Here is a 16,548-nt window from a genome sequence, read left to right as displayed (position 1 = left end):
CCAATCTTTCCAGCCTTCGTTGCTGCTCTACATTCATGACCCATGTCTCACTCCCATAAATCATAACACTTCTCACACATGCAGCATACACCTTTCCCTTCAGCTTCAGCGACACTCCCCTCCTCATCAGCACGCCACTCAGTTCCCGAAACTTCTTCCATGCACATCTCACTCTAGCAACCGTTGCCGAGTCTGATCCACCTTCTCTATTCAGCATGTCTCCGAGGTAGCAAAATGTTTTCACACCTTCCAGCTTCACGCCGTCTCCATGATCCAACTCAACATTTCCTCCAACTGCAGCTCCCTCTGTGCACACCTTACATTTGAATGTAGCTGCCACACTGGTTAATGACCCTCCCAGACCACTACATTTTTGATGGTCATCTGCCATCTGCTTGGAAATCTGCCAACATCACCGCTTTGCACAAAAAAGGTGCAAAAACAGATCCCAGCAACTACAGACCAATCAGCCTTCTCGCAATTATCAGCAAAGTCATGGAATCCATCCTTGCTTCAGATATGAAATCTTTCCTCTTCTCCAATGGCTTGATCTCTGATCATCAATTTGGTTTCAGACTTGGTCACTTTACTCTGGACATGCTGCTTCTGCTGTCTCAACAATGGATGGAGGTCCTCAATGCCAAACAGGAAATTAGAGCCGTCTCCCTCGACATATCACGTGCCTTCGATACGGTCTGGCACCCAGCTCTGCTCACCAAACTCTCCTCCTTTGGTATCCATGGAAATCTCCACGCATGGCTGGCGGACTTCCTCTCCAGTCGTCGTCAACGTGTGGCCCTGAATGGGTTTCTCTCATCTCCTCTTCCTGTTCAGGCTGGAGTTCCCCAAGGCAGTGTTCTGGGCCCTGTGCTTTTTCTGGTCTTCATCAATGATCTCTCTGAGTCTCTTGAAAACCCTCTCTATCTCTTTGCTGATGACTCTACTCTCTGTCGCTCCATTCTTCATCCCTCAGATCGGCAGTCTGCAGCCTCCTCACTCTGCAGACCTGGACAAAATCACAGACTGGGCAAACAAGTGGAACATGTCTTTCAATCCTGACAAATCTCACACTCTTACAATGTCTCTCCGAAAAGACCGACTGGACAACCCTCCCATCCACTTTCTGAATAATCCTCTCCAATAAGTTCTGTCACTAAAGCTTTTGGGTCTCACTATCTGCCATGATCTTTCCTGGGAAAACCACATTTCAAATCTGGCCTCCAAAGCCAGTCGCCGACTGGGCATCCTCCATCGTGCGAAGTCCTTCCTTGGCACACCTGAGCTCCTCACCACATACAAGGCTTTCATCCGCAGCTCAATGGAATACTGCTCTCCCCTCTGGGCTGGTCCTCCTGTCTCACACCTAGCTCGTCTTCACGCTGTTGAAACCAAAGCATTCAGAATCATTGGAATCTCCCGCGATGAAGCTAACTCCAAGGGCCTCTCACTCACTCACCGCAGGCAGGTTGGTGGTCTTTCCGTCTTCTACCGACTCCTCTCTGGCCTTGCCCCCCCCCAGCTCTCTCTGGGCTCTGTCCCGCAAATATTCCTACAGGTCGCACAAGATCTGCCTGCAACCCTCTTATGGTTAAACTGCCAAAATCAAGACTCTCTGCTCACCTTCACTCCTCTTTTCTCCCGCCTCTGGAACAAACTCCCTCACTCTCTTCAATCCCACTCCTCCCTCCAGGTCTTTAAAACAGCTGTTCACCACCATCTCTTATCTTTCCCCATCCAAAACCTTGATCTTTTCTACCCCCACTAACTCACCCCAGATCCACCTTGTTTGAAATTCCAACTTCTTTCCTGGAAGTCCCGGCAGTGTCCATATGTTTTATACCTCTCCCACCCCCCCCCCTTCCCATGCCCCCCCCCAAAGCCCTCTCCCTCCCACAGATCTCTCAATGTCCCTGCTCTTAGATGTTGTGTTTGTGTTCCTCCCCCTCTCGCCCCATCTTGCCTACCGCTCCCCATGTTATATGTTTTATGTGTCGGTTTGTCTTTCTGTGTGATTAATGTTAGCTCTTTCACGAGCCTCGATCTTGTATACAAAAAAAACCCACTCAGCGCACATTATACATTGAATGGAGTTCACTCCGACACCCTTCCTGCACACAGCACATGACCACTTCCCAGTTCTTTCCACCTCACCACATGCTTTACCACTTGCCATCACCTTCGTCTTTCCGATATTCACCTTCAGACCTTTTGTCTCCATACATTCCTTCCACTTGTTCATCTTTTCCTTCAGTCCATCCATACTTTCCGCAATCAACACCAGATCATCTGCACACAACAACTCCCACGGTAAACCCTCCTTTACGGTCTGAGCCAGCACCTCCATCACAGCTACAAATAGTCGTGGACGTAGTACCGACCCCTGATGCACTCCCACCTTCACCTCAAACTCACCACTGTTCCCGTCCTTCGTCCTTACAGCTGTGCGCGCTCTTTTGTACATTGCCATCACAACTCTGATCAACCATTCCTCCACTTCTAACTTCCTCAATGCCCATGTCAATACTTCGCGTGGAATTATTGACAATATACTTCGCTAAATACAATATAGTATACAAAATAGTATACAATACTTCGCTAAATACCTTTCATCACCATCACAATTTTATTGATAATCTCACTGGTCAATGACTAGCACAGAAAGCCTCCCTTTTGATTTGATGAGATCATTGTTCTTATAGGTCGATACAAAATGACTTCCCCTTGAAGTTACGGATTACTTTTATTGGGCAACAAGATCAAGGAAATATCATGGCCTAATATCCGGTGAAGAATGGACTATTCCGCTCACCCTCTATGGCCATCAGATTCCCTCGATCCTCTTGGTTTCACAATGAACTGTAACTCAGCAGGGCCAGAGCTCAAGTTGTGTACTGTATACAATGCAATGGAGTGTACCTCCCCAGTGTGTGCTGGGGCACCAGCACATCATCATGCACTCCAGGATGTGGTGGAAATCAAAATCTTAATGTGAAGGCACCTCCAAAGGTGAGGCAATAAATAATCGGTTTTGACAAAGCCATTAAAAACAATGGGACCAACAGGAAAGACCTTCGAGTCGAGTCTGAGTTCGGTTCCTGACCTGACCATCAACAGTCGGTCCTTCGGTACAGGGTGTTGCATCACAAAGTGCGGTCTGGAGGTTACACAATGCCAGTTGTCCTGTCTACCAGCATTAGCTACTGGACGTAACAAATCCCACAAATGTTATCGAAAAAAGGTCTTTGTATGCTAGCACCATGATCAGACTCCCACCGTATCTCACAGTGGTGACACGTCTAGGGTCTGTTCTTGACCACGAGCGGATCGGCGCATCCAATGCACCAGAAACAAAGCATGATCACCTGCGATAACAATGACAGAGGAAATGCATCTCCACATTGAAAGCAAAATGAAAACGGAGCAATTCTCAATGCAAGGTGACCCACGTACACATGCCGGAAGTGTGTGCTTTGTGAGCCTGTGCTAATTAACCGAGAAATGCAAAACAGGGAAAAAGAAAATCAAAGCACAAAATAAATTTGGGTCCATAAATTTTAATGAATAAACAAATGTTAGCAAACTTTTTTTTTTCTCCACAGTGTGAAAGGAATTGTGTTGCGAGAAAGGAAAAGGTTTGGCTTGGTTATAGATTAACGCCGCTAAACCAGAACAAGGCCAGAATGTGGCATGGTTTGGAAAAGAGTGGACAGCCAAGTGTATAAAAAACAAAACAACTGTGCTCACAGTCAAGGCTTTGAGCACACAGAGTTGCCGCACCATCATGTCCGAGGGATAGAGCAACTAGAAAGTTCTAGAATAACCCAGAAATGTGGTGAAGAAACCACTTCCTCAATGTGGTCGTATCGAGATGAAATATTTTAACAGAAGAATAGCACAAAATAAACAGCCTCGGTGAGGGGTGTCGGGGGTTGCGGGGTAAAGTTGACGGATTGTGGGGTAAGGCACTTGACACTTTGCTAAAGGGTGACTAATACTGACGAAAATCATTCCACGGTACAGTATTGGTATGCAAGAAATAAAAGGATATATCTTGCTGCAAGCACAGGCCTCAGGGGGGAAAGGGCAGAGGAAAGGGGGACATGTGGGGGAGGGGGGGGGGGGGGGGAGAAAGTGGTTCAACGGTGCATGCAAAAATATTTCCTAATCACGAAGCTTCAAAATGGAAGGATTAACAAAGGCCGTGTGATCTTTCCCAACATCGGTCGCAAGTGGCAACAGTTATGCTTCGTTGCACGGAAACAGAGTAGCTGAAACAATTCACCCCCTCACCCCCTTCCTCTGCCAGATCACCACACCCCAACCCCCAATACACAAGCATCAACAACTGCAGGGCCTTGGGAGTTCGGCCAAGCTTCTTCCGCAAATGATTTGGATGAAGCGGAGACCCACCATAGCTGAAATGACGTGATGTCCGATGGTGTACATCAAGTGGTAATTCTGTGGTCCACCAGTTACATACCATTCCATATCAATATCAATACAGTACATTCACAAAAAAAAAAAAAAAAAAAAAAAAAAAAAAAAACCTTCTTTTACATCCCCAAACAATACATTTTCAACTTTACTCGCCCCACGTCCCCACCATGCAGGTAATAAAAACAAAGCCTTTTTGAGGCAATATCCGCGGAAGCATATTGCCAGCAATTCTTACTCATCTGCCACAGGTAATAAAAAAACAAAACCTTATAATAATAATAATAATATTGATATAGACAAAACGAAAGCAACAAACAATACATTTTCATTCCATGATTATTTCAAGACTGCAGACTCCTAAGTCTAGACTCTGATCATGCCACTAAAAGTCTTTCCTAGCTAAGTATTGGCGTCGGACACTAATTAGCACTTACCGGTTTCGCGCTACTCACCTGACATGCTGGCGCTGTTAGTGCATTCTAAACAGTCCCTTCTCCCACACAGCGAGTCGAAACAAAAAGCTAAAATACGATGCATACGATTAGATTAATAATGTCGCGCCACAAAGTGTTAGTGCAATGCGAGTTGTTTTTTTTTCATTCGTTTGCCTTCACTGACGTTCTCATGTGCGTCGGTGCTTCTGCGCCCTCGCTTGAGGTCAATCCTTCTTCAAGGCAATCGATGGCGAAAGCGAGCGCTCGCTCGAAGCTCTGGCTATATTCGGACCTTGAGGGGGCAGCGAGGCGTGCGAGAACGTCGACGAGAGGCGCGTCGGTCACGCCGGGGTCCTTCCCGCACGGCCCTCGTCCCAACGCGTGGCCCAGCATCCGTGCGGGCTACTGATCTTTGGACGTCAAGCGGTCGATGAGCTCTTGCAAGGGAGCGAGCTCTCGGCGGTCGATGAGGTTGAATTCCTGCGGGAATGAGCGATTAAAAGTGTAGGTGTTCGCACAAAGCTCCTTTCCAGTTCCATTCCGTATTTTCTTGATTAGGTTGAGGTGACACAATGGCTTCATACATACTTTAACAATCAAACATTGACGAGAGCTTTCAAATGCAATTATTGGAAGGCATTTGTTTCACAAGTTTTCTTTGAGAGGCTAACACGAAATAAATCACACAATCAGCTCTTTGGGTAAGCATGAGGGGTCACAGAAGTAGGGGGAGAAGGGGAAGTGACGAGGAAGGGCCCAATGAAACGAGACTGTGTTTTGGAGGTTTATCGCGAATTCTCTCTTTCCTAAGATAGGGGTGTGAAGATCAGTACACCAAATACTCAATATATGCATTGTCAGTTTGCGCCTGTGGAAGAGGATCGGGATGAAACTCCAAGGATTATGGGTGAAGATCTGGAGAAAGTGAGTAGCTTCAAATAACTGGGCTCAGTGGTGGAAAAAGATGGAAATGGGAATTAAGCAACTGATTAGTTCTGGTTGGAATAATTGGAGGAAGTGCAGTGGAGCGTTGTGTGATAGAAAAATACCAATGAAACAGAAATGAAGAATCGACAAGACATTTGTGTGAGACCGGCATCGTTATATAGTGCGGAAACTTGGGCAACATCAAGGAAAGATTAGCAGAAGCGGGATGTAAATGAGATGCAGATGCCGAGATGGATATGGAGTGACAAGAATGGACAAGATTTGGAACCAGTACATCAGGTGTTCAGTGAAGATTGGTGAAGCATCGAAGAAAGGAGCCGAGAAGATATCAAATTGGTTTGGTCATGTGATGAGAGAGAAAGAGAGTAAGTAGTATGTGGTGCGATGAGTGATGGAGATGGGGATTGCAAGGAAGAAGAGGAAGGATTCCAATTATACTACACACATTCGATGCTACACACAATTTATTCATTTTTTATTCAAAAAGTACATTTAATAACGTTTATATGTAAAAAATAATAGTGTAATAAAAAATAAATTATTTTGTGTTCCGGAACCAATTCATCACTTATTACATGCATTTAAAGGGAGTTATTGTTCCAGTTTGCAAACATCCAACTTACGAACACATTTTCAACTAGTACGACACTCGGTAGAGCGCATACCTCAGCCAGGCTGAACAGTGTGTTTTGTATCCCAATGATTGGCCGGATCTGGATTCGGACCTGAACCAAAATATAATCGGCTTGTTCTTGTCACCAAACCAACTCGTCCACCTAGTTTAGTCATAACTCGTCCAGAACCTTTTTTAAATATCATGTTATATATCCCTTTCACCCGATCTCTCAATGTAGTGGGGCGGCTTAGCCCAAATATTCAAAAGAATTGTGCATTTTGTGATACAAGCACCAAATTTGGCACAAATGTACATTAATATGTTGCGAACATTTTCAGATATTGGGCCACTTGAAATTCCGTAATTTTTTTTTTCAAATTTTTTCAAATTTCGTAATTTCAAATTTTTCGGGTGACACCGTCACAATTTCGGTCTTCGAGGCCGGCCGATAGGCAAAGTGTGACCGGAAGGGACGAGGTTCTCCTGACCACGTGGCCCTCGATCTGGGAAGCGAGAGGCGTTCCATTAGTGGACGCGCCCCTCACGCCCGACTTTTGGGCGGCCCCGGCAGGCCGTTTGTTTTGACGTTCCGTGACAGGCCCCGCACCCCCACCTCCGGGCCGACCGGAAGCTTGTGCTGAGTACATCATACCTGAACAACTCAGTGAGGCAGAACACAGCAGTGCACACCAGGGTGACCCCTTCAGTGCATAAACCAATTAACCTGTCCACTGCAGGGCATATAGAAATGAAGTTATTTTCTGCATATAATAATAATATAAGTTCAGTTCTATATAACAATTTCTGTTATCACCACTACCACTACAACTACCACTACTACAAGCTTTGTCTGGAATTTTGTGGACTAACAGACAAACAGACAAGCTGGGATCAAAACATTACCTCCTTCCACCATTGAGTGTAGAGGTAAACATCATGGAAATTATATCATGCCCTAGATTTAATTCATGCTTACCCGTGTATTTGCTTCACTGGTTCACAAGGTCTTTTGCATACATGTAATTCAGACTCTCGTCTTCATTGCTGACCACACAATGTTCGCAACATATTAATGTACATTTGTGCCAAATTTGGTGCTTGTATCACAAAATGCACAATTCTTTTGAATATTTGGGCTAAGCCGCCCCACTATATCGGCCGGCCTCGAAGACCGAAATTGTGACGGTGTCACCCGAAAAATTTGAAATTACGAAATTTGAAAAAATTTGAAAAAAAAAATTACGGAATTTCAAGTGGCCCAATATCTGAAAATGTTCGCAACATATTAATGTACATTTGTGCCAAATTTGGTGCTTGTATCACAAAATGCACAACAGGTTTGCTATGCTGCTACACTAATGGTGAAGAATCATTTAAAAATTAAATAATTCTCGTATGCGGATCCAATATTCAGATCTTCACCAAAATCTAATCATTTCGGCCTTGTCACATACGCTACCTCTCCGCCAAATTTATTTTGAATCCGTCCACAACCTTTTGAGATATATTGTTCACAGACAGACAAGGGTGAAAACACAACCTCAATCCACCTTCGGTGGCGGAGGTAATATCACATTGTGTTCGTAAAATGGGGACTCCCTGTTCTACTAAACGGAAGGTTTTTGGAAGTGCCAAAAAGACTAGTTGTGTTCTGGTGTTCAAGTACATAATTCAATTGAAATAAAAGAGGTTTTAAAGGCTGTAGAAAAAAAAATTTTTGTCTACCGTCGTTGATGCACCGTCTTTTACACCACCTTATTTAACAGGTCACATTAGTTTATATGTGCCTGTTGTTTGCGTTCTTTATGACATCCATAAAAACAGCAAGTTTCCTGTTTGGAATGATTTTGAATTTTGTTTGATTGGTAGATAGGTAGACAGAGTAAAACAATTACCTTCTTCTGTGCACATGTGCGACCGGGCCGAGATTCCGTACAATTTCGCAATTTAAAAACCATAGTACTGCTAAAGTGCAGGTCCATGTTCCGATTCGTGTTCTAGTGTTCAGAATATGAAATACAATTGTAATTAAGTTGTTCCTCGATCATAGACCGACGTCTGTAAACAGACAGACAGACAAAGTGAGCCGATTGCCTAACCTCATTTTTTGCATTGCGTGCGTGCGGTAATAAAACAAAAACAAGCCTATGTGGGGTACTGTAGAGTTTACCACCTGCCATGTCGGAATTACGACCCTACAACTGACTGGGAGGCTTCCCGACCCGCCGTCCTATCACAAAACGAGTGCACGCTTATGCAGGCACCTGGATGAAGTAAATGAAGTGCTTGAATGAAGTGTTCAAGTGCGCTTCTTCCTCCAGGCTGATTACGGTGTTAAAGTGCTGATGGTAAATGTGTGCATAGACACGGAACAGGCGCTTCAGGATGGTCTTGGCCACAGCGATGAAATTCTTTGGGAAGGGTACACCTTTGGACGTGTAGCGGGGGAGTGGGGGAAGAAGCAGATGCACAGTAAGCGGTCAACAAGAGGTCCTGCACTCAAGATGAGCCCCGAGTGACATCAATGGTTGCAAAAACTGCCACTAGAGTTAAACAAGGAAGTGGAACAATCATTGTTTTACAAATTTTAAAAGATTTACGCAACAAAATAAAACCTATACAAGACTTCAGGTGAACTACCTCCTCACCTCGTATAAATGAAATGAACTACGTCTTAACATAATTATCATAAAAGTGCGCCGAACTCCTTGGCATCGGAAACCCACCATCACCCCCCCTCCCCCCACCCCCCCAATCACTTCAACATGCATTAAGAATATGGAGATGTGATACAATGGTCATTTCCTTTCGACGAATTAATATCGCAGAATGACAGTTTTCGAATCTGAGATAAGAAATCTATGTATCCATGGCAATAAACACCACAAAGCCCAAGATACATGATGATTACCAAGCTTAGAATGTGCGTGGGGGCGAGGGGAGGAGGATAAAAAGTAGAGGGAAGAGTGGGAAGAAAGGGCAAAGGATGAAAAGAGGAGTTGGGGAAGAAAAAAAAAATTCAGGTGAGAGGAGGTGGAAGAAAAAGAAGAGGAGGAAAATAGGAGGTGGGGTGAGGCTGCAGATGCCTCCTTTGCTCAAACTGGCAGACGTGACCTGAATGATAAGCTAACTCAGCGTGTTTATAACTCATTTACCTTTGTAATCCCATTCACGTCACGTTTGGCGGAGTTTATTTCCTATCGTGACATCGCACAGAAGCGTTTCAGGAAGAACGCAGCGTCGCCCAAACCAATAAATCATGATCCTTTGCTCGACACCGGCCCAAAAAAACAAAACTAGGAAGGCGGTCGTACCGATTTTGCTCGGGAAGAGGGTTTCTTCATCGAGCTGATCTTGCACCCAAGTCATCAAATAGTCGATGTACTCTGGAGCCGAGCACTTGATTGGCTTTTTGATGGTCGTACCATCCGCCCAGTGGTATTCGTACCTGAGGGAGATCGGTGTTAACTCCACAAACGGGGGATAAACGTGCATCGGATAAAACGAGTACCAACTGGTGGGGGTTTTTTAAAGTCTATAAAAATTAATAAATAAACCTCAAGAGGTCAGATCAAGAAGTTTATTTTCACACAATACAAGATGCGCAATGGAAAAGTCATTCGAGAAGGAAACAAAAGCGTGCGCGAGCGGCGTCACATACTATGCTTCCTGTATAATGCCATGCCCACAACAACCAATCGGAGGAAGTGGACTTGGCAAATCGATGCAAGAGAACCAAAGCACGAAAGGAAGAGGATGGACCGTTTTGGTTCACAATCGCAGAGAGCCAATCGGAAAACGTTTCACCGTCTTACTACAAGACATTCACACCGAGTACAAAGACTCGTACTGTGGTTCGCTCACAACGACCACCTTCCATTGTGGTTACCTCATGAACACGGATTTGGACAAGATCAACTTCCTCAGCATTTCCACTTCCCTTGTACTCAATAGCATGCATCTGTGTGCGTGTTCCCCTTGACAGTCTGTTGACACCCGAGTGCTCTACCTCGTGTCGTACAGTTCACAAAAAGGAATAATGATGAAAGTGGAATGGAGTGTTACTGAAACAGGGTAATTGTGGAACATCATGTACGCTGGACTCACTTAGGGCCTGCAGACATCACGGGACAGGTCTCCTCGGTGCAGAAGTCTGTGATCGTGCCATACAGCATATTGATTTGGTTGAAGAAGTCCACAGCTGAGAGGTACGTCATGGATGGAACAAAGTGGATAAACAAAGTTAAAAACAACACATTTTAAACTTTACATCATGTGTGATGTCACGCCTGAGAGAAAACTAACTCTTTGTCTGCATCGTCATGCGTTCTCGTTCATGAAGAAACGACGGCTCGGACATTGCGCCTGAACAGCAATTCTGTTCCAGTGTTCTAACAATATCCTCCAGGTACCATATCCAGGTCAAGGGTTATTACATTTTGACCGGGGTTTATCCCTCACTTCCGAACCATAACATCAAGATAGACAAATGTTGTTTTCCATCGCCACTTTTCCATCTTGCTATAATTCACCAAATGTCCGTCCGTCCGTTCGAAGGTACCGCAAAAACGGCTCAACCGATCGCAACGATATTTTGGGTGGGTATTCCTGGGACCCCTGGGAGTAAAATAGGCTATATTGTTTTTCCAATTTTTCCAAATTTTCCAGTTTTTCCAAACATGATGGAATATTATTTACCGATATGAACAGTGATGTGGCTTTTGTTGAAATTTTATAAATACTGTTTATTCTACATACCAGGAGAGAGTAGATCGACTCCTGACGAACCCTTCCTATATAAACGTGCGGCTCCGAAGTAACACGGCAGCGTGTGCAAAGCGACTGAGAAACAGGTGTAGCGGCCGCTTCCGTGTTACAGATTCGGCGCGCACTCTTCACACATAAACGTGCGACTGAGAAAGACGTGTAGCAACCGCTTCCGTTTTTGCAGAATTCAATCTTTTTTCAAAATGGACGCCATGTACCGTTTAGATTTTGATGATTTGCGTGTGATATGATTCAACGGATGTTTATATGAATCGTTTAAAATAAAAAAAGCCCTCAATTTCTGATATTTTGCCTTTTCATTTGGGCCTCCCAATTGAAGCCCCGCCCATAGGGCGGGTACCGTTGCTAGTGTTGATAACAGATAGTTATTCGCTCGTGCTTTCCTTAGTCAAGGCCATAGTGAGTAGGCCAGACGATTATATTTGGCTTGTGAGGCGCAACTTCAAAACCACAAAGTAAACCATGCTCCGAGTCGACGCATGTTGATTTGACACGCATCTGCGTTTCGCTTGCAAACCCGTTAAACCACACTTGGTGGTATTGTGGTTAAATCATCCACTCGGTATTTATGGGTAGAGTACGAGGTGTCGGCATTTCAGTGTCGGAATTTATGGTGCAGGTCGTCCCTGGGCCTTTAATAAAATGTGGTAAATAACAACGAAGCAGGTTTAAAAAGATCGGGTCGGCTCAGATATCACGGACGCGTGGATTATGCAAGGGAAGTGAAGGAAGGCGGAAGTAAACCACGGACGAGTCAAGAATATTGGAGCTTACTGTTCACGGCGACCCATTCATTGAGGTCTTCTCCCTCTGGAAGAGCGACGGCTTGACGTAAATTCCCACTTCCTAATGTGGCCTCAGCATGCTTAAGCAGATCCGCCTGATGTGAACCTGGTAGAAGTGATCGCTTTGGCTTGAATGTTTTGGCCGGTCGGCTGCTGAAAACGGACGAAGAAGAAGAAGTGGATTAAATTGCTGTGAGAAAGAGCATCAGATTTTCCGTGATATAGATGAGGTCCATCAATTTGCCACCATTAAACATGCCAATCTCTATTGCCCCGTCAACGAGTTAAGTTTCATAAAAATACAGCAGAGAGAAAGATTGTCGAAAAAAGTGAGGGTAAAGGTAGATATACGACCAGGGTCAAACGAGTCATTTGTGACGTCATTATTTACTTCCTCTCTGTCATGAAACATGCACACACTCCCCCACATCATTCATTACACAGGAAGTAAAGATATGAAATGTCAAATGACCACAAGTGGCTAACACAGCAGTGCAGGAGATGATATCAAATACAAATGGAAAAGCAAAATGAAATTAGATTAGACTAGTTTACTCGAGCATTCTGCTTCGGAAAATATACGTTGAGGGAACCAAAGGTAAAATGCTTCGGTGCTCACAGTTCAGCTTCTGGAGGCACTCAGCTATTGCATTTTCACACACCTGAATCGATACTCGCTCGCACCTTGCACATGGGCTTAAGGTGAAGTCACACCTGGTGTCCTGTCCCTCCCTCGTCACACTTCACGCTCAGTCCAGTCCCGCGCCTGGTGCCATAACTCATCCCATCGGTGGCATGCACCCCATCCCTCGCCCCGACCAATAGCCCTAGCCCAGGGTCCTCGCCCCTACCCCAGAGTCATGGTCCATAGCTCGGCGCCCCCAACCCTCTCCTCAACACCACAGCTCCTTAACCCCGTCTCAGCCCCAAGCCTCAAACCTTGTTCACATGGGCTCCACTCCCTTCGCCTTGCACCCCTCCACCCGCTTCCCTCACCTTGCACCCCAATCCCGTTGCCTTGCACCCCGCTCCGGTCCCTTTGCACCTCCCCCCCCCCCATGCCTTGCCTCCCACTCCCTCGCCTTGCCTCCCAGCCCCTCGCCTTGCCTCCCAGCCCCTCCCCTTGCCTCCCACCCCCTCCCCTTGCCTCCCACCCCCTCCCCTTGCCTCCCACCCCCTCGCCTCGCCTTGCCTCCCACCCCCTCGCCTCGCCCCCCACCCCTCGCCCTGCTCCCCACCCCCCCGGCCTTTCTCCCCACCCCCCTCCCGGCCTTTCTCCCCACCCCCCTCCCGGCCTTTCTCCCCACCCCCCTCCCGGCCTTTCTCCCCACCCCCCCCCCGGCCTTTCTCCCCACCCCCCCCCGGCCTTTCTCCCCACCCCCCGGCCTTTCTCCCCACCCCCCCCGGCCTTTCTCCCCACCCCCCCGGCCTTTCTCCCCACCCCCCCGCCTTTCTCCCCACCACTCGCCTTTCTCCCCACCCCTCGCCCTTCTCCCCACCCCTCGCCCTTCTCCCCACCCCTCGCCCTGCTCCTCCCCCGCCTTTCTCCCCAACCCCCCCTCCCCGCCTTTCTCCCCACCCGTCGCCCTGCAACCCTCTCCCCCCGCCTTTCTCCCCACCCGTCGCCCTCCTCCCCACCCCTCGCCCTGCAACCCCCCCCCGTCTTTCTCCCCACCCCCTCGCCTTGCTCCCCAACCCCTCGCCTTGCTCCCCACCACCACGCCTTTCTCCCAACCACCACGCCTTTCTCCCAACCATCCCGCCTTTCTCCCAACCATCCCGCCTTTCTCCCAACCATCCCGCCTTTCTCCCAACCACCCCGCCTTTCTCCCCACCACCCCGCCTTTCTCCCCACCACCCCGCCTTTCTCCCCACCACCCCGCCTTTCTCTCCACCACCCCGCTCCCCACCCCTCGCCCTGCTCCCCAACCTTTCTCCCCACCCCCTTGCCATGCTCCCCACCCCCTCGCCTTGCTCCCCACCGCCTCGCCTTGCTCCCCACCCCCTCGCCTTGCTCCCCACCCCCCCCCGCCTTTCTCCCCACCCCTTCGCCTTTCTCCCCACCTCTCCGCCTTTCTCCCCACTCCCTTGCCTTGCTCCCCACCACCCCGCCTTTCTCCCCACCACCCCGCCTTTCTCCCCACCCACTCGCCTTTCTCCCCACCCACTCGCCTTTCTCCCCACCCACTCGCCTTTCTCCCCACACACTCGCCTTTCTCCCCACACACTCGCCTTTCTCCCCACACACTCGCCATGCTCCCCACACACTCGCCATGCTCCCCACCCCTCGCCTTGCTCCCCACCCCTCGCCCTGCTCCCCACCCCTCGCCCTGCTCCCCACCCGCCCCGCCTTTCTCCCCACCCACTCGCCTTTCTCCCCACCCACTCGCCTTTCTCCCCACCCACTCGCCTTTCTCCCCACCCACTCGCCTTTCTCCCCACCCACTCGCCTTTCTCCCCACCCACTCGCCTTTCTCCCCACCCACTCGCCTTTCTCCCCACCCCTCGCCCTGCTCCACACCCACTCGCCATGCTCCCCACCCCCTCGCCCTGCTCCCCACCCTTCGCCCTGCTCCCCACGCCTCGCCCTGCTCCCCACCCCCTCTCCCTGCTCCCCACCCCTCGCTCCCCAACCCCTCGCCCTGCTCCCCACCCCTCGCCCTGCTCCCCACCCCCTTGCCTTGCTCCCTGGCGGTGCCACACACAACACAATTCCTCCCGGCAGACTGACCCTCGCCTGCAAGCTTCACAGATCCTCTTCCGCACACTAACGGTTCAACTGCGCACTCGAAAAACCCAAAGAACTTTGGGCGCGGTTGCACACATCCTCCATCAACAGTAAACGCGTCCAGTGTAAGGCAAATTCGTGCTTTGATCATTACTTTAGTTTGGGATTCCCCTCATCCTCTCGTGTCTCCTACTCTTCGGATTGTGAGGCCTGACACTGACAGGACGGCCATGGCGCCGGTACGATCGAGTGAGCGCGATACTCACAGCAGGAAGCTCATGTTGTGTTGATAGGTCCGTGAAGCCCCTCGGCTCCTTTTCCCGCTGAGGAGATCTTCCCCTCACGACCTCTCGCTACTGCGCCTCAGTTCTCGCTACTCCCCTCCGAACTGAACGTGAGTGAGGTCCCTTCCTTGTTTCCTTGGCCTTCACAACACGTAGCCCAAGCCCAATGGCGGACACGGTACACAAGGGGCGCTCTCGCCGCGGTCATGATCCTGAAACCAAAACTTCCCAAACATTCAAGCAAAAATCGTCAAATTCCACATCTTTATTCAACCATAATCTTTATCGAACATTCTAATAGTAATACGCTAGTAGGTGTTTATTATAAGTGGAATGAACTGCATTAAGCTTTTACTTTATATATTTCGTTATTCAACATTATATTTAGATAATTTTGTCCAATTTCTTCCAAGAGTATTATATCTCAGTCGCTTTTACATGTATTATAAATAAAAAAAATTGCAACAGTTTACCGTAAATACAAAAATAGTATCGAGTTAGTATTATGAAACAGCAGGCAGCGTATACACCGCCCAATTCCATGCATCACCGAGTCAAATAAAAATTGCATCGACATGTTTATCTAAACTTGTCACAATAATCTCCAAATATTGGAAGTCGTTCTTCATTTTTAGCCGTATCGCTATGATCACCTTTTGTTTTTATATATACCGACTGTACATTGTTTTCTCATACGTACCTACCAACAATACCCGCTACCTTTGAGAGAATTAGTGAGTGTGCTCCCGCAATGGGGGACGGGGTTATCCGAGGTACTCCCAACATGTTTACAAAATTTGATGGAGATCGGCCGAAAAATCATAAGTCGTCTCTCCTCCGACACCTTCAACTTAACGGGGGAGGGGAGGATTTCTTTTTTCCTTGTTTGTATGACCTGACCCTGGGTACTACCAACACATGGAAAATTTGGTGGAGACCGGTCCAGCCCCTTTTTCTTTTTCTTTTTTAATGATTTTCAGATGTACATACATACATACATACATACATACATACATACATACATACATACATACATACATACATACATACATACATACATACATACATACATACAGTTGCAGCCACGAGGTTCGGGTCTACTGGAGGAGGGTCTTCGGAGATGTATGGACCGATTTTGTTCATGCTTGGTACAAAGACAACACATGTGGTATACATATGCGCATCATTTTCTTTCGTGATGCGATCAAAGATGGCCGACAGGCGGCCATTTTAGTTGGAAAAAAACCCTGATGATGAAGGACGTCCTCAACCATTTCTCAGATATGAATTTACCGATGTTGTTCAAACTTGACACACATAATGAATGATGTCTTGCATAAGCACGTCATTTATTTTCGAGTTCAGATCCAAGACGCCCAACTGGAGGCCATTTTTGTTACGTAAACGTGTCCCAACCATTTCTCGACATGCATGGACCGATTTTGCTCAAACCTGGCACAAAGACAAGAATACATTCGAGTATACATATGCCGAAGATTCTGTTTTATAAGCCGACCAAAGATGGCCG

The 16,548-nt window shown here is 47.5% G+C and overlaps 1 protein-coding gene across 3 annotated transcripts; it reads right to left on the bottom strand.

The window, feature by feature from the left end:
• Positions 1 to 3,538: 3,538 nt before the first annotated feature.
• LOC137432856 (MOB kinase activator 1B) lies at positions 3,539 to 15,204 on the bottom strand. 3 transcript variants are annotated; one of them, XM_068125115.2, is made up of 6 exons: positions 15,003 to 15,204; positions 11,998 to 12,161; positions 10,543 to 10,636; positions 9,750 to 9,883; positions 8,700 to 8,863; positions 3,539 to 5,351 (listed from the first exon to the last, which is right to left on the bottom strand). In XM_068125115.2, the coding sequence occupies exons 1-6, from the start codon at positions 15,014 to 15,016 to the stop codon at positions 5,274 to 5,276; spliced, it is 648 nt and encodes a 215-aa protein (XP_067981216.1). In that variant the 5' UTR covers positions 15,017 to 15,204; the 3' UTR covers positions 3,539 to 5,273. The 3 variants fall into 3 exon arrangements, 2 of the variants coding, with proteins under 2 accessions (XP_067981216.1, XP_067981217.1); XM_068125116.2 differs by having other exon boundaries at positions 11,998 to 12,158; positions 15,003 to 15,167; XR_013624383.1 differs by lacking the exon at positions 3,539 to 5,351 and adding an exon at positions 5,407 to 6,663 and having other exon boundaries at positions 7,790 to 8,863; positions 15,003 to 15,195.
• Positions 15,205 to 16,548: the final 1,344 nt, after the last annotated feature.

Source organism: Myxine glutinosa, chromosome 8 (genome assembly GCF_964187855.1).
Source record: "Myxine glutinosa chromosome 8, kmMyxGlut1.1, whole genome shotgun sequence".
Classification (NCBI taxonomy): Eukaryota; Metazoa; Chordata; class Myxini; order Myxiniformes; family Myxinidae; genus Myxine; species Myxine glutinosa.
Note: the sequence above shows the minus strand (reverse complement) of the source record. Positions and strands in the feature narration are given on the sequence as shown.